This window comes from Hibiscus syriacus, unplaced genomic scaffold (genome assembly GCF_006381635.1).
Source record: "Hibiscus syriacus cultivar Baekdansim isolate YM2019G1 unplaced genomic scaffold, ASM638163v2 tig00110213_pilon, whole genome shotgun sequence".
Classification (NCBI taxonomy): domain Eukaryota; kingdom Viridiplantae; phylum Streptophyta; class Magnoliopsida; order Malvales; family Malvaceae; genus Hibiscus; species Hibiscus syriacus.
In genome coordinates, this window is record NW_024062630.1 from 1,427,148 (window position 1) to 1,445,745 (window position 18,598).

At 32.2% G+C, this 18,598-nt stretch overlaps 1 protein-coding gene and 2 pseudogenes across 2 annotated transcripts; all 3 read left to right on the top strand.

Moving 5' to 3' along the window:
* The first annotated feature begins 708 nt into the window (after positions 1–708).
* LOC120113869 (superoxide dismutase [Cu-Zn]) lies at positions 709–3,269 on the top strand. 2 transcript variants are annotated; one of them, XM_039134925.1, is made up of 8 exons: positions 709–813; positions 1,654–1,747; positions 1,831–1,932; positions 2,067–2,162; positions 2,335–2,366; positions 2,461–2,536; positions 2,921–2,974; positions 3,136–3,269. In XM_039134925.1, exons 2-8 carry the CDS (start codon positions 1,672–1,674, stop codon positions 3,156–3,158), a joined length of 459 nt encoding a protein of 152 aa, XP_038990856.1. In that variant the 5' UTR covers positions 709–813; positions 1,654–1,671; the 3' UTR covers positions 3,159–3,269. The 2 variants fall into 2 exon arrangements, with proteins under 2 accessions (XP_038990856.1, XP_038990857.1); XM_039134926.1 differs by having other exon boundaries at positions 1,659–1,747.
* A 2,269-nt stretch (positions 3,270–5,538) lies between these two features.
* Positions 5,539–7,569, top strand: LOC120113631 (annotated as a pseudogene).
* Positions 7,570–9,045: 1,476 nt separating this feature from the next.
* On the top strand, positions 9,046–12,897 carry LOC120113953 (annotated as a pseudogene).
* The last annotated feature ends 5,701 nt before the right edge of the window (positions 12,898–18,598 follow it).

Sequence of the window (18,598 nt, forward strand, 5' to 3'; positions counted from 1 at the left end):
ATTTAATTATTTATTAGTCATATACCCAACATACTAACTTAATAGCTTGCTACAACTATATTCCAAAAAAATAAAAGCGCTTGCTACAACTTCAAAAATGTTTTAGCCTTGACAGATTAAAACATATAAGATATACAGTATACAGTGATATTCAAAATTAAGGCCAACATAATATAGGCAACAAATGACTTTGGATCAACAAATATGCAAAAGGCAGAAGTTGAGAACGGCCCAAATATATAAAAGCCCACCTTTAAATTTTGTGGTCTTTATATATAATATATAAATAGATGTCCCTTGTTCCTATATGTAATAAGGTAAGGGGAGGTAAGATAGTAAGTTGCTCCCAATATTAGGTTGAGAACAGCTTCCGTAGGAGATCTCCAAATTATAAAATGCCCTCCACGAGACTCGATCTCACGACCTCAAGGTTAAAAACCTTGTGCTATCCAGCTCAGTTGGTAGAACACAAGTTCTTAACCTTGAGGTCGTGGGATCAAGTCCCATGGAGGACATTTCATAATTTGGAGGTATCCTACGAAGCTGCTTTCAATCTAGTGTTGGGGCAACCTACTATCTTGTCTCTCCCTTACCTCATTACATATGGGAACAAGGGACAACAATTTTATATATAATATATTTTTTTTTTAATTTGCAGTCAGTTTAATTACCCTTGTACCCTCAGATGGGTAGTTGGGTCCAGCGATTTCCACCCGTTTCTATAAATTTGATTAAATTCCTAAACAAACAAAAACACTCGATTCATTTCTCACTCTTTGTTTTCTGTCGTTTACTCTGAAGGGGTGCCCTGAGGTAATCATCTTTTGATTCTCTTTCCCTTCGATTTTTAGGTTTTAAAGCTTCGATCTGCTATCCTTTTATGTATCTAGAGCTTAATTTTACTGTTCTTCATATTTGTGTAAGATCGTTCTAGATCTTTCTTTTTTGATTTCTGCCTAGATTTCGCTTGCTTGTTGATTTTCTCTTTTGTTCTCGTTGCATGATAAGTTAGTATGAATCCTATTTGCCGGTTGATGACTGAAGAAATTAAGAAAAATATTAAACAAAATACATATCGAAGAAGATCTACTTTGGAAAGAAGCTGATCAATTTTCTTCTTCCTTTTTTTTTGGTTTGGAAGTCATGATTTTCAGCATAAAGTTTCGATCGGTTTATTTCTCTATATCTTAATTTTTTTATTATGCCGTTCTTCAGCTTATATGGTATATCGATCTAGATTCCTTCTTTTTCTTTATCTATATTTTACTTATTGAATTTCCTTTTTATTATTATTTTCACTAACTTCTGGTTTTATTATATAGGCTAAAATTTTAAAAATAGCTCTCAATCTATTCCATTATGCTTTTTTTGTGTCAAATAAGAGCTTATATTTAATTTGTACCTAGATAAGCTTTTATTTCATATTTTTATTCTTTGATATAGCAATAAAATTATTGGTTTGATTGCATTTGTATTTATCCAATAATTATGTCGTGTCATATAGTACAAAATTTGGGAAGAAATTGATGGAGCAAGTTGCATGGCTCATCATAATTACTTTTTGAGTCTTTTATTCCGTTTTCATTAATGTATTTATTAAAAACATCTTTTACTTGGGCGAAGTTATTTACTTTCATGTCTAACATTGTGTAGTATAGATCACATAGAAAAATGGTGAAGGCCGTTGCCGTCCTTAGCAGCAGTGAAGGTGTCAAGGGAACTGTTTTCTTCACTCAGGAGGGAGATGGTAAATCACAACCCTGATAAGACTTGGTCTTTGTATTTCTGTATTTATTGTTGAAGTTATTTAACCTTTTCTGCCCTTCCTAGGTCCAACTACTGTAACAGGGAACATTTCTGGCCTAAAGCCTGGTCTCCATGGATTCCATGTTCATGCCCTTGGTGACACAACAAATGGTTGCATGTCAACAGGTAAAAGTCTGAAAGTTGGACTTGTTTTTCCTTTTGTTTGGAGTCGGAAGGAAAATGGGGAAAATGAAGGGAGATTGACTTTATTGAATTCTTTTGATTTTGTATATAATTCCTTGCAATTGATTTCCTTGCAGGACCTCACTTCAATCCTGCTGGAAAAGAGCACGGTGCTCCTGAAGATGAGAATCGCCATGCTGGTGATCTTGGAAATGTCACTGTTGGTGATGATGGTATGAACGTTTTCCTTCTTTAAATGACCATCAGCTGTCTAGTTCATTACAAACATATTCAAAATATTTATATTAGATTCTCTTTCCATTTTTCAGACTCAACTTTTTTCATTTGTTTGTAATTGGTGTTTATGTTTCTTGTATGGTTAACATTGTTATCTGTGTTGTCTAGGCACTGCCAGTTTCTCAATTACTGACAACCAGGTTCTCTTTCAACTCCTTTTACCTCTGTGCATGAATTTATTTTCCTTGTATACTTGTGTTCAGTTTTGAATGTTGTGGTATTATGCATTGGCAGATTCCTCTCACTGGGCCAAACTCCATTATTGGAAGAGCCGTTGTTGTCCATGCAGATCCTGATGACCTTGGCAAGGGTAATAGTTCAAAATTTTGATACTGCTCTAGTTGTTTAATGTTGTTATACTTAAGTCTTCTCTAATCTAGAAAAGAACTGGTTAATAAGTGGTTGACTTCTTGAATTGATCTGCCTCCCAACTATCTTTTCTGCCTGGCTGCAATGGAAAAATCAAATTTGAAATGTTAATACATCCTAATGGCTCATGCTTTTGTCTTGTGGATTAGCTGATCAGGCAATGCCTGCAAGTATATGGATTGCTTCTAGCTAAGCTTAAGTATCCAGCAAAAACAATTAGATGGATTAGTTATATTAGGGGCATTATCATTGTTATTCAGTTATAATAACCAAGATATATATCCAATGATTTAGGCATTTAATGTCACTGCAATTATATTTGCAGGTGGGCATGAGCTTAGCAAAAGCACAGGAAATGCTGGTGGCAGAGTAGCTTGCGGTAAGTTAACATATCTTCAATCACATGCAGAGTAAATTCTTTTATTAATTAACATTCATCATTGTACTATTTTTTGTAAATTCTTTTACAATGTCAATAATTTCCTTAAATACTTTTTTGTTTTTCCCTCATGATTGATTGCTCTATTCTTGTTTTTGCAGGTATTATCGGTTTGCAGGGGTGAAATGTTGGTCCTGGTGACCAGAATAATACATGGGTTGAGATACAATGGCACAGAGAGCAAACTCCGTATGTGAACTAAAACTTAGTTAATAAAAGTAAAAGAACTCTTGTTTTGTGCTTGTGTTGAAACTTAAAAACAGTGCTTTCTTAATGAATGCTTTTTAAATTTCTAATAAACCGTCTTTTGCGATTTGCTGAATGCTTAAGTTGCTGCTCTCTTGCTTATTCTTTGTCTCCTAGTTATAGCATAATGATTCTGCAATTTTCATGGCTAATTTTGCATGAAATTATCTTTATAGTTTGAAGCCTTGACTCGAGAAAAAACATCCAGAGTTCATGCTTTTATTTTTAGGCGAGTTTGGGTGTGAAATTTGGCATAGCATGATGGCCTTCATCTACAGTGGTGTGTGATTATTAATTCAACATTTGAAGTTTTACTTTGAAACGTAATTGTCAATTTAGGTCAGGCCTTGTTCAAAGGTTTGAACTTTGATTTTTTTAGAAAAGTGTTGTATTTTTTGACCCGTCATTTATCTGTTGATCCATTTATTAATTCAGTTAGAATATTATCACATACCACCTGTGTTTCGTGCTTGCGTAGCTTGTTAGTCTACGTTCGAATCAGGTGAGGGTCTGTTTAGGAATAATAAATGTTTTACAAGATATTTTATAGTTAAATGTTAAATAAAATATTATTATTATTTAATTTAACACTTACTAGGAAAAAATATAATACTCCTGCTTTTATCATGGTGAAACGAAGGTGTATACATTGAAATAAGGAGGGGGGAAAAGACAAATCTCTACCTTAGAAATATGCATCCCGATAAGGACAATGTATTTGTATGCAAAGGAGCTTTTTGGTAGTAAGTGAAAAGAAAACCTTGTCTTCCTCCTAAATCCGAATCTTCATATAAAAATGACTTCTTTTCGACATTGTTTAACCGGCTCTTGATTTTCTCAATCTCTTAGCTTTCTCTTTCAAGAGACATCGTTTTCTATAGAGCTCCATATTTTCAAAATGCTACACCCGCACCTTTAACCGAAACTGGTCGATGTAAGTCAAATTATCTTTCTCGAATTTTTTTATCAAAAAAGGAATTTTGCATTATTTAACATTAACCCGGTTGCGACATAGAACAGTGTCTGAGACAACAGCATGCAATATGGAAATTAACAGTCCATAGGCTGCTGATTAGTACACGAAAGATATTTTATAAAATAAATATCCGAATGTGAGGGGTTTGAAAAGTTGCTTTCTAGCTTGGCAAGCGCATCACCACATCGGTTATCATCCCTGAAAGTGTGTTGCAGCCTATGGTGCTCGAAGTGATCGAGGAGAGTCCTGCAATCATGGACTAAGGTGGACAACACAAGCTTATTGATCTCATTATTTGAAATGCAGCCAATGACAAAGGTAGCATCGGGTTCAATCACTGACTGAAATATTAGCATTTTTTGTTGTTGCTGCTGAAATTATGCCATCAGCAACGCCCACAACTCACCTTGGACGCTTGTCGCAAAAAGGATATGCCGAGTGTTGAAGTTGCAGTGATGATCAGAAATGTGAACGGCAATGAATATGATCTATTGAATTAGTGAAGAAGATGAGAATGGCAACAATTTTATGTTTTTCAACAAAATGATTATTAACTAACCTAAAATTTAATCTATTTAGATTTTTTTATAATTTCTTTCTCATATAATTTAAGGTTTCTCAACAAAATGAATCCAAAAAGCCCAACATATAACGAATTTATTATTAGCTGAACTAATATCATTACTAACTAACCTAAAATTTAATCTATTTAGATTTTTATAATTTCTTTCTCATTCATTCCGTTTTCTCTTGCTTGAACTCTTGTAAACTAGAAATACGTAGTTGATGTTAAAATTATTGAAATACATCGTTTTTTTTTTCAGCTTATATGAAGTCGAATCTTGGCATTTGTCCTGAAAACGTAATACCTCTTTACTTATTTTAACCCATATATATCTAATGCTACATCAATAAAATTATGATATTCGACTTTTACAATTCAATACGAACTTGACATTTTCCCTTGATAAAGAATGTCCATCAACATCATAAAAGGCAACACATTAATATATTCAAAACATAATATATCTCGTTTGATTTTCATTTTATAAAATATCAACTACAAACACCTAACAATTTCTTAATCCATTAATTTGTCGAACTAATCTATATCAGTATGAAAACAATAAAAAGGTTACAGTAGTAAATTAAATCTCAATTTGGTCGTAGTATAGGGGCTAAGTTCATAGTTTCACCAAAGTAAAAAATAGACTTTAAAGAGGAAGATGAAAGCGTAGCAATAAACAATTTATTAGTAATCCTTTTTTTTTCTCCAGGAAAAAAATGGGGAGAGAGGTATCAGAAAGCTGTATAGATAGCTTACTAACCGAAATGGTTTCAACATTTGCAATCGTTTCTATGCCAACAAGCCTGAACTCGCCGCTCGACGGATCGAAGCCATTGGATATCAGGTCGGCCACCAGCTCTCTGAACGGTAAAACCTTCCCCATCTGATCAAAACCCAATCTCCCTATTTTTTTTTTGATGAGTTGATATTAGTAGATTTATGAATCTGAGCAGCCCATTTGAATTATGTTTTTTGTTGTTGTAAATTTAGCTTCAATTTAAGTTACTGTGATGTAATTTCCCTTTTTTGGATTTGGGGGATTGGAGAAAAAACCCATTAGTTGTAATTGAGTTAATTTGAGCGTAATTAAAAAAACATCTTGATTATATTAAATTGGATGTAGTTTATGATATGAGAGAAAGGAATGCTATTAGTTTTGGTTTTTTGTTATGAAGTTTCTACGATCGATTAATGTTCTGAACACGCTTGAATTTGAAGCTCTGATTAAGTCTCAGCATTGCTTGGAATTGTTGTATTGATTACCTTGCTAATTTCATTTTCACCTCGAGTGTCATGATGTAATATAAGCTAAATGCTATGGAGATTAAAAATTCCGATAATCTGGTTTGCAGTCTTGAAGGCTCTTCTCAAGTTGTATGCATTTGTTTATACTCTAATCCGAAAAGATTTTATCATTTTAAGGTAGTGTATAGAACAAGGTATTGATCAATGTCTCTGATCGGTTTATTTTTAAACTTCTTGTCTTATTTAATGATATCTTTACATTTGATCTTGGTATTGTATGTTGTCCGAAATCAAAATTTTATATACAGTGACCCTTTATGTAGTATGCTCATTGTGAAATGCATTTTGAAGTCTTTGGGCTTGATTAATTAGATAAGTTATAAATGTTTCTTCTGGATATTCAGTTTTTCGTGAGGTTAAGATAATACAAGTTGTGATAACAAAGTTTAGTCATTGACAGGTACTCGATGGAGAGACCACGTTTTAGTGATCATTTAGAAGCAATCAAGTTCATCTGCAAGGATTTTTGGTTTGAACTCTTCAAGAAGCAAATAGACAACTTGAAGACAAATCATAGGGTATGTTTAGGTACTGAAACTGTCCAAAACTGTGTGATAATGGAATTTTAAGAAATGGTCTACACTTGTCTTGTAGGGTACCTTTGTATTGCAAGATAATTGTTTTCGTTGGCTTACAAACATGTCAATTGAGCAATCACCTGAAAATGGAACATCCGAGGAGCTTTCTATCATGGCTGACAACAAGGCTGTGCAAAGCATGCATCTGTATTTTCCATGTGGAATCATAAGGGGAGCTCTTTCAAACTTGGGAATACCTTGTGCGGTTTCTGCCGATATATCCAACCTCCCTGCATGTGAGTAACCTACATGATTATTGCTGATAAATTTCATTACCCTATTGTGAACATTTATTAACATGTTTTGAGAAACTCGAATTATAAATAATTTTGACTTGGTTATGGTTAACATTCTACTTCAATAAATTAGCCTGTGGATAAACCTTACGTATTATATAGAAGAAATTAGAAAGAAAAAAAGGTGTTACCTACAAAGAAATATGGAATGAGCACATCGATATCCCGGCCCATGAAAACCTGACGTTTACTTTGTTAGATGGTTCTTTGGTTTTGAATACATATTTTGATTTTTTGCCCTTATTTGTAGTTTAATCAATGATGTTGAGATGTTTCTGGAAATTTAAACGTAATTGCTGGATATTTGAACAGATTTAAAACAAACTTTTCCAGAACTCTAATCTTGCGATTACTCCAGGTTCATTTGTGGTTCGGATAAAGGCTTGACAAGCATGTTACGAGAGATGCGTCACCCATCATCCGGGGTTTCGAACATACTTCTGAGTGGTAGTCTAAAGCATGAGAACAAGTTGGTTTGAGAAGAGAATCCCATTCAGAATTATCAGAAATTCAGGTACAAGAAATACTATTTGAAGAAAGTTATGCGACAGTTGGGAAATTTCGGATATCGTGAAAACCTTTGTTGTCGAGTTCTTTTCTGTGTATTTGACTGTGATATTCAGCAATGGGAATTCGCTGTGTTAAAATGACTTTCAATAATGCCCAAAGAGTGGACTGTGTTGAAAAGATCGAACCAGATGGTCCTATAAAAATGGTTAAAAATTATAAATATCTCATTTGGCCTTTTAATTATAATTAAATTTTATTTTGATATTTTTTAATATTTTTAAGTAAAAATTTATTTTGATATTTTTAATATTCTTGTAAAAATAAAAGAGTATATTTTGCATTTTACTCAATTTAGTCTTTTGACTATAATTGTTTACAAATTCTTTCTACACATCAATTCTCTGACTCGTATATACTTCCATCAATCATTTTCCTTAAAATACATTCTTCAAAATATAATATCGTAAACATGTTTTATAATGTTAGATTGTATGCGATATGTTAAATAACATTATAACGTGAAAATATATGAATAAATATATATATATCTTATATTATTAGAGAAAGTCAAAAAATGAAATCAATTCTTACCAAAATATTATAAATAATTATCATTAAATTTGTATAGAAAATTGAACAACTCTACTAGATTCGAATTTCTTAAACTCGACTCGACTAAAAAAAATTCAAGTCAACTCGAATAATTCAAATTTTTTTGACTCGACTCGGTCGAATGCTCACTCTTAAATACTTTTAGTTTAAACCACGACTATTTTATTAGCTGCTTAATTATCTCTATTATTTTTTAACTTATTACATTTATTATTCTATATTAAAAAAAACTTATTACATTGATTACTACCTTAATATTCATAAGAGAGAAACAAATCAAAAAGAAAATAATTACAAATCTGATATAACACAAATACATAAAGGTGTCGAAATTTAATACCATATAAAACATTGACAGCTATTATTCTGGCGTCTTATAAAGAACAATAAATAAATTACTTTCATTAACAAAATTCAATATCATATTGATTGAGAGCAATTCTAAACAACCGAAAATTAATATAATATTTACGAGAGAAGAACAAAAAATTAGGCAGAAGAACAAATGATAAATTGACATAATTTTTAAATATGAAAGGTTAAATTTGTTTAATTCTTTTGAATTAGGACCAAATTGATAGAATGAATAAGCTTTTGAGACTGAAACTGTTATTATACCAAGTCAGTTAGATTTTGATTTTGATTTTAACGATAGAATGACATGTTTGTAATAATATTTTTATTGAGTGATTAAACTATAAATTTTAGAAATATAACTTGTTTGTAACCAAACTAATAATGATTGACCTAGAATGTAATTAAACCTATTTTAGACAGGTTTAAAATAGAAAATGGTCCGTTAATTTGAACCTTTTAGAATCAAATTAGCCTTTGAATTTAATAAGTTATTATAAAAAAAGTTAAAGGATAAGTTTGGTTAAAGTCATTAAATTAAAGGATAGCCTTTGAATCAAATTTGCTTTACATTTTCTTTTGAACTGTGGAAAGGTTTCTGTGTTTGGGTTTTTTTTTTCTTTTACTTTAATGGAGGATCTTAAGAAAGAGTGGGAACTTGGTGAGTTGAAGAGGGAGAACCTTCGCAAGTCACTTGAGCAAGTCAATTCTCAATCGTCTTCTGTTCTGTTTTTCACTTTACAATGGAAAGAATTAGAGGATCATTTCGATTCGATTCGAAAGAGTATTGAGAAACGATTAGATTTTGTTGAGTTTCGAGAAAGGGAGGTCGAAACTAGGATGGGATTATTGAGGGAAAGAGAAGAAGAGATCGGTTTGAAGAAGAGTGAATTGAGTGTGTTGAGTAAGAAGATTGAAGAATGCAATGTTGAGATTAAGTTTAAAGAGAGGAAATCGATTGGATGCGGAAATTGCTCGAAGATTGTTCATCGGAGTTTGATTCCAAAAGCGGCGAGCTGGATTCGGTTATGAAATCGGTCGATGATTGTTCTAAGGAGCTTTGTTTGAAGAAGGAGCAATTGCGTTCCGTACAGAATTCTATAAGTGAATGTTGTAATAAGTTAGAAGGGAAGGAGTTCGAATTGGCATGTTTGCAAAACTCGATCAATGAATGTTCTAACCAACTGGATTTGAAACGGAATGAACTCGTTCGAAGCGAAGAAGTGATCGTGGAGCAGTGCAAACAGCTTAGTGAGAATGAGAAAAAGCTGGATTCGATAAAGTCCTTGATTCAGGATTATGAGGAAGAACTTGAAACCAAAAAGGAAAACTATGAAGCGCTTGAAAAAGCTGTTGGAGTTCATGCTGCTAAACTCGATTATTTCGAGCAGAAATTGGGGTTGATTGATGAAAAAATTAGTGCTCGGTTGCAAGAACTGGATTCACTGTTAGCATTGATTGTCAGAAGAAAGGAGGATCTCGAAGCAAAGGAGGAAAAGCTCCATTCGAAAGAGAAACAACTCAGCTCGGTCCAAATATGGATCGAAGGATGCACCAAGCAGCTCGAAGGAAAGGAGGAAGAGCTCCATTCGAAAGAGAAACAACTCGGCTCGGTCCTAATATCCATCGAAGGATGCACCAAGCAGCTCGAAGGAAAGGAGGAAGAGCTCCATTCGAAAGAGAAACAACTCGGCTCGGTCCTCATATCCATTGAAGGATGCACCAAGCAGCTCGAAGCAAAGGAGGAAGAGCTCCATTCGAAAGAGAAACAACTCAGCTCTGTCCAAATGTCAGTCAAAGGATGCACCAAGCTGCTTGAAGCAAAGGAGGATGAACTTACCTCAATTAAAAACTCAATCTTGGAGTTCACCAAGGAACTTGAATCGAAAAAACAGCGGTTTGAAGCAATTCAAAAATCTGTGGAGAAACTCTTTGGTGTGGTTAAATCGGAAGAAAAGCCACTGGATTTAGTCGAAAAGGTAGGTGATGAATGCCTACAGGTGGCTGGTGTGAAGGATGACCATATTGGGTCAATTAAAAGATCATTAGAAGAACGTTTGGATGGATTGGAAACAGAAAAGAGGCAATTTGAAGCTCGTGTCAAGGAGTTTGAACTGAAAGAAAAACATTTTGATTCAGTCAAAAAGTCGGTTGAACAGCAAAGAAAAGAACTTGAACTGAAAGAGAAGAAACTAATTAATGCCCTTCACTCTCAAGCAAGCAGTGAGAATCCTCGTTCTTTCGACACACATGCCCTTGGAATCACTAACACAGAATCAGGTATGTTCTCTGTTTCGATCCATTGATAGCCATGTTACTCAGACTTGTGCATGAGTTTCACTGTTTCAGGGATTGATATATTGCTGACTCTTGTGGCCGATATGGGAAATGTGAGATCTTGGTGGCTTGTAGGTGACATGATTATGTTTTGCTATTGATTCTAATTAGCACAAACTTCCACTAATCTTCAGCTCTTCTAATGACTCTGAAAAATTATGAATATATTGATATAAATATGGAAGTTTTGCTTTTCCCCCTCTTTTCAAGATCATTAAAGTACCTTCAGTATGTAATGCTCGTATAGAAATAATAAGTCATTACTACAGCCTACAAATTTATTAGGAATTGCAATTAAGAGTTTGGAAAGTTTCTTTCTAAATTATCTTATTTTCTTTTCTTTATTGCATGTGCTTAGCGAACCCAGTCACTAATCAAATCAAGACAGAAACTCCAGAAAATTTTATCATTTGCAATGCAAGTGAAGCTTCAACTGCTGATCTTGTAGTTGGTGCTACAATGGATGGAATGGCTTTGCAAAGTATCCTCAATGAGCATTTAGAAGATCCTTGTTTGAGAAAGAATGAAGTTCTGAGTGCTCTTCAAATGTCCCCGGATCCAGCCAAGTTTGTTCTGGATCTAATGCTTGGGATATCTTCTCAACACACGAAGAAGGATGGGACAGGATTTGAAGAAAGTTTTCTGAAGATCTCTCTCCTTATGTTGGAGCAACTTTTTCAAGTCTCACCCCATGTACAACCTAAGGTGAAATCAGATGCATTGACATTGGCAAAGGAGTGGAAAACGAAGCTGAATCCGAGTGCCGAAAATTCAACCGAAATATTGTGTTTTTTGCAGTTTGTTGCTGCTTTTGGGTTAGCACACTCGTTAAGTAGAGATGAAATCTTCAAACTTCTTGCTACTATTGCTCAACATCAACAGGCCCGAAATGTATGCCAGGTCCTTGGTTTTACAGATATGATTCCTGGTAAATTTACTGAATCCTTACTTTGCATATTCATTTCCTTGTTCGGTTGTGTATCCGTACCATTTTCTGTGTATCTGCATGTAGGCATCTGCTATATGCATAAGCAGGTGCTTAGCAGATGAACATGTATTTTCTTTCTTAATTATTCTCATCTTTTATGCTTATGAACTATGATTCTATGTAACAGACTTCGTTGGTAGCCTAGTTGCAAGAAAGCAATATATTGAAGCTGTTAGATTTGTCTGTGCAATTGATTGCAAGGATAAGTGCCCACCAAAACAGCTCTTAGAACTATTCTTTGATGATATGAATAGAGCGGCTTGTGATCGCTGCAAGATCGGGAAGAATTCGCCTGAAGTTCAGGTAATGTCTTACAATTCATCGACGTGTTTATTTTTCCTCAGACAATTTTTAAATGATGCAAATTATCTTTTGCAGCAGAAGGCCACGGATGAATGGATCACTTCATTGAAGTCCGTAATCGAATGTGTCAAGGATTGTAGGCTCGAATCATTTATGCCGGTTGAGGTCATCGAGAAGTCCATTTCCAAGCTAGAAAAGCAAAAGCTGAGCTTAACATTTTCTGCAGTTCAACCAAATGTACATGGCAGGACGATATGTAACACCGGCCCGTCTGTCCCGGGGAATCATTCAAGTCCCGTTCCTGCAGTCCAACAGCAGTTTCATGGTGGGAACTATGCTTTCACTATAGGGACTCAATGGCAAGAGCAGTTTTCCTATGTTTCCAATCCGGTGACTCGACCTCCACAGCAGTTCCAAGGTATGCTCCATGCTTCGGTTCCGTTGGCTCGACTGCACGGGCCAAGCAATAAGCGTGCTCGGACTGATGGACTAGTTACCAACTCCTATACACCTCAAGTACCAACACTTAACCCCAAGATTCATCCAGCTTCACTGCATGGACTAGGGGTTCAGCCTAATCCAGGCATAAATCATTTCCGCTCGGCAGCTAACTTAGAACATTCATCTACTTCAGCCACCAGACAATACCTGATTCACAACAGGCCCAAGCCGCCGTAGACTCGGCCACCGCTGAACTCATCTAGGACCATGTATCTCTCCAAACAACATGAACTATATATTTTGTCTGTGCTCATTTCTGTTGGAATTTTGGATAATTATTTTCAGTTATGAGTGATAGTAATTTATCATTTAAAATTATGATTATATTATGTTTGGTCCTCCAAAAAAAGTAAACTAAACTATCTCTATAACTATTCAACCTATTAAATGGAAACATTTACATTTCTTATTATATTAATAATAATTTCGTTAAATATGTTCATAAGAAGAGAAAATCATTACAAATCGAATATAAATTTTATTATGCATTTTAATGCGAAAACATACTAAATATTATGGGTAAATTACATGGGTGGTCCTTTATATTTTTAGTCCGTTTGATTTTGGTCATCGGTTCAAAAAAAGATAGACTTTGGCCCCCCTACATTATTGTTCTAGGGGTGAGCGTTGGATTTGATTTCAAATTTTATCGAGTCAAGTTTATAAAATTTGAATCAAGTCAAATTGTTCGAGTTTCTGTTTAAATTTAATTATAAATATTTATAATATTATGATACTATTTGATTTCAATTTAAATGATTTTTTTGTACAAACGAAGTGGCTATGGATAATAACCTACCATCTTACAACACCCTCGATTTTTAACTCATGTTAACCCAATAAAAAAAGTCCAACTTAACAATTTAAAAAAAAAACCACCTAAGTGACCTAATTTTAATACATGTGTATTTCACCCTGGCTGAAGATCAACTTTATCTTCCTTGCAAAGTGAAAACACTCGAATCAAAATTATGTCTGAATGAAAAAAAAAGTGTGAAAGAATAAGCAAAATCTTCCATTTTCATCGACAAACATCTGTTGGTAATTTCTTGAACTATTTTTTATTTAATTTTTACAATTTTCTTTTGTTTTTATTTTGGAGTTTTCAGCCTACCAATCAGTGCCTTGTATGTTTTGATTGTTTATCCATTAAAAGAAATTATTTGAGTAAGATAAGGTTAGAAATGGGTTATATCACTTTAAAACTTAGGACAGGAAGAACACTATCGAAATTATTTAGGACATGAAGAACACTATCACTTGTGACTTACGAGATAATAATTTTTAAAAAGTAAAAAATTTAAGTGATGAGTGTTGGTAATGCAAATAATCTCATATTGATAAAAAAAAAATTCTAAAGGGGTTAATACAAAGATTTTCTTTCCTCTTTTATTGAATAGTGAGGTTAAGGTCCAATACCCATATATTTGTGTTTGTTTTAATGTATGTTTGACATATATTGTATACGTATATCTTTTCTAAGAAATTTTTATTTTTTCTGAGAGAGATTTCCTCCATAATTTTATATTGTATACGTATATTGCATACTAATTTCAAAATAATTTAAAACTATTTTTGCTTCTAACAGTATAAGATATACCCTAATTGGTGTTTGAATTTTGGGTATAAAATTTTTGAGTGGTTACCAATTAAAATTATCCTAAATCATATCTTTTTATTGTCTGAATTTTTGTTTTTTTTTTCATTTCCGATAATTTCTGACTGTTTCTAAATATTTAAAACATAATTTTACATAACAATACACATCATTAATATGACACATTGGAACACACCACTAACTAATTTAAAATATGGTAAAATTACAAATGATCACTAAACTATGATAAAATGATATTTTTAGTCATTTAACCTTTTAAAAGTTATAAAATAAATATTAAACTTTAGATTTTGTTAAAAACATAAGTATCAATCATTAATTATCATTAAGGAATATTTAAATTAATAAAAATATATTCTTTAGTCCCTCAATTATATTAAAATTTTCTTTTGATATTTTTTTGCAATAATTCCAAGTGAGAATTTTAAAATAAATTAAAGATTCCTATTTTTTAAAAAGTATATTGAATATCAAAATTTATTTTTTAAATTATAAATACATTTTAAAGTTATATTTCAACTTATTATTGTGTTGGTATTGTGTTTCAGTATGTTGCATTAATAGTGTGTTTCGTTGTGCGACATTCACTATAGAGCCTAACTATTTGGACTTTTGATTATTTTTTCTAATTTTGACAACACTCGTTTCTGACAGTTTCTATATGTTTAAAATATAATTTTATACTAATAATAATTCTGGACATGAATTATATTAACTGCTTGTGTGTATTGATATATATTTTTTAAAATATTATGAGATGGTTTTAAAGTAGCATAAGTTCATATTTTTCTTAATTATTTATAATACATGTGTTCTATAAATATAATTATCCGAATTCAAGACTTAAAAAAAATAACGTTACCTTTTACCCCTTTAAATTTATCCACATAAAAGAGTTTTTGCTCATTTCAATACACAACAAAAAAGCATCTCGCAATTTCCTACCCTCTTTCTTTTTTTTATATATACACGAATTCATTTTTAATTTTTGGACATTTTTTCTATCACAGCTTTATAAAATAGAAAATTATTTTAAAGTCAAAATTTGACTATTCATTCGAGTTAAATCAAATAACTTAAATCAAATAATACAAAATTAAAAGAAAAAATTAGATCAAATAAAACTTTGTTCAACTCTAATAAAAGATGATTTGTTGAGCGGCTTAGGGTTTTTTTCTCTTTTACGTTCAATCGCGTTGGTTCTTTTATTTATATTCAATTGAATACAACAACACTAATTTTAATGTTGATTTTCGTTATAAATATTTATTGTTTTCCCTTCATTTTCTTATACTATATCTTTTATTTTTTAAAATTTTTAATAACTCTACTTTTATGACACGTTTTTCTCTACCTTTATGACATATTTTTCTCTATCTCTTGACATGTTTTTCGGTTGTTTAGGCGTTGTTTTTATTTATTTTTTCTCAGGGTTGGATTCAACATTTGTCATGACTGATCGAGATGACGCTTATTTGTTATCATGTTGATCTTCATTGCTTTGGACACTAAGATTGAATTTGGGTACACGATTTACGTTCATAGATTGTTTTCTCACATCGCTTGACTATGACTTGCGATTTGTATACGGTCTTTCAGTAGCTTCATCTCCTTTTTATTGTTCGTTTATCGATACCGTCAGATATATTTGTATATGTCTTTTATTTGAGTTTTTGATTAGTTTTTTTTAACATTTTCCTTGTATGGTCATTGTGTGATCTTAAGTGGCTATTTTTTGTGTGGTTATAGTAAAATATCTTAATTATGTGTTTAGTTTACTATTATAGTCGTAAACATTCATTGTAATTCTAAATATTTTCCCTTTTTAATAAAACTAGCAATTCTATAAAAAGAAAGAAAGATGATTTGTTTGAAAAACAAACAACAACAAAATAAAATAAAATAAAATAGTTTTTTTTATAAAGCTTTAGATCATTAATATTTTTTTTAATATTGATACTATAATTTCATTAAAAATTTAAAGAAAAACTACATATACCAAAATATTTTTAAGTGTGAAAAATTAATTTAAATTGTTTTTATTAAGTACATAGATATTATATTTTCAAGATAAATATCGATGTTCGAATAAGTATATAGTGAGACAACATGAGTATTGTTTGCCACTCGATCAATTAATGGATTTTAATTTAATTTTTTATATATATAAGGTTGGTGACAAATGTAAAATTTTATGCTAAATAGATAAAGTTATAAAATTTTAGAGGTTAAAACAGGGCAAAAATGCTCAAATAAAGCTACTGGGAATGTTTAATTCCCAGTTTAAGGATGTTAGTCCATTATTTCCCCAAATGGGGTGAATGTTACAGGGTTGGATGCATTGCTTTGGATCTATCGGCGTCTTCACATTCGTTCAAGGATCTCTCGGCGTCTTCAACACAAAATTTTCCTGCAGGTGGATCACTCGGCGTCTTCCATGCAGGGAATGCTGCAAGGCTTCCTCGTACGATAAAACTTCCGAAGTGAAGTCTCTTGACCCATTTTTGCAACGCCATCGAACCGTCGAGCTCACTCTCGGTTTTCTCTATAACAACCCGATCTATCTCTTCATCAGTATTGCTTTTAACTAATAGCTTGTTTGAATGATCAGATGATGATGACACACATCGTTTATTTACTGATTCGGATTGCAAAAACCTTCTAATTCTAGCAAAGAACTTAAGCTTTCTAGAAGTAACCAAATAGAAGATGAAGAGGAAGACATGCTCTGAGTTTGAGAGGGAGACATGGTTGGAGAAGGGAAATTCAAAGAAGTGGGTTCATTGTTTATATAAACTACTGCGAACAGAAACCAGACAACCACCATTGCTCTCCATTGCTTCACCGTTCAAACCAGCTTTTATCAAGACCCAACCACCTAGAAGCTTGCATGGGGGTTTTCTGCTACTGTCATCGGTTCTCCCTACTGGTTTCGCTGAAGCTTTATCGTACGAGGAAGCCTTGCAGCATTCCCTGCATGGAAGACGCCGAGAGATCCACCTGCAGGAAAATTTTGTGTTAAAGATGCCGAGAGATCCTTGAACGAATGTGAAGACGCCGAGAGATCCAAAGCAATGCATCCAACCCTGTAACATTCACCCCATTTGGGGAAATAATGGACTAACATCCTTAAACTGGGAATTAAACATTCCCAGTAGCTTTATTTGGGCATTTTTGCCGTTAAAACAGTCTATCAATTGAAAATACAATTTATAATTTTTTTAAGAAAGATGATCACCTTTCCAATACTCTTTCGATCTATCCATGTTAATGCATGTATACATGTCTCCTAATCTTTATAATTTATTTATACATAATCATTTATTGTTTATAATTCATCTATATTAATCAATTACGTACCATTTACAAACTCTTTCATATTGAAAGAACATCCACTTGATTTAGAACGTGCGTTACAATATGTTTTACAAATTAATTTATAACCTGATTTATTTTATATATTTTATTTCCCACCGACCGTATGTTCCATTTCTCACCAACCAACCAAAGCAAAAAATCAAACAAACAAAAAAACACACTGCCCGTGGTGGATCATGGATGTCATTTAAACGTCTGGCTGAAAATGATACGATAGAGATAGATTATTTAAGCTCGATTTGATTAAAGTTTAATTAATATTTTAAGAAACATAATTTTTCTTTTTGGATAAAAACCTTACCTAATAGCTTCTACTATTTATCATCAACCACACTATTTGTTTTCCCTAATTCCTATATCTACTTTATTATATTTTTCTTGTCAAGTACATAAATGGATTTTAGTGGATGTTTTATTTAATAGCATGTCAAGTTGCCAAGCAATGTTTTATGTTGGTTTTGCTTTGCTTTGCAACTTGGATGAACACCCCGTCAAACCTAATCCACATATTTGTGTTAGCTTTGTTTTTATTAGAAATTGGTACACCAACTTTATTAAGGGTAAATATTAGATCGAGTTGATTCAAATGAAAAAATTGAGTTTGTCGAGTTGAAGATTATTATTTATATTTAAAGTTTATCTAAATTTTTTTGAATCGAGTGAAGTTTATGAAATTCGAATTGGGTAGAAGCAAATGTATTTATTTAAATTAATATCCGAATTTAATTGTAATTATTTATAATATTATAATACTGATTATTTTCAATTTAAATTACTCTCTCTAAGTCAATACGATACACATATATATTTTATATTATTTTTCAGATAACTAAGATTGATAATATTATTTAATAAATTAATCATCATCTAAAATTATATAATTATTTTATAATATTATTTTAAATTAATCATCTTGAATAATGTTAAGAGATTAAATTAAAAGGGGAAGTTTTTATTATAACAAAAACTAAAATTATAGTTATATTTTGCTGTG

What these genes read in the sequence shown, in the direction of transcription:
- LOC120113869 (XM_039134925.1), top strand. Translation starts at nt 1,672, where the DNA reads ATGGTGAAGGCCGTTGCCGTCCTTAGCAGCAGTGAAGGTGTCAAGGGA. An exon ending in TCCTGATGACCTTGGCAAGG is followed by an intron (nt 2,537 to 2,920) that starts GTAATAGTTCAA and finishes TTATATTTGCAG; the next exon opens with GTGGGCATGAGCTTAGCAAA. An exon ending in TGGTGGCAGAGTAGCTTGCG is followed by an intron (nt 2,975 to 3,135) that starts GTAAGTTAACAT and finishes TTGTTTTTGCAG; the next exon opens with GTATTATCGGTTTGCAGGGG.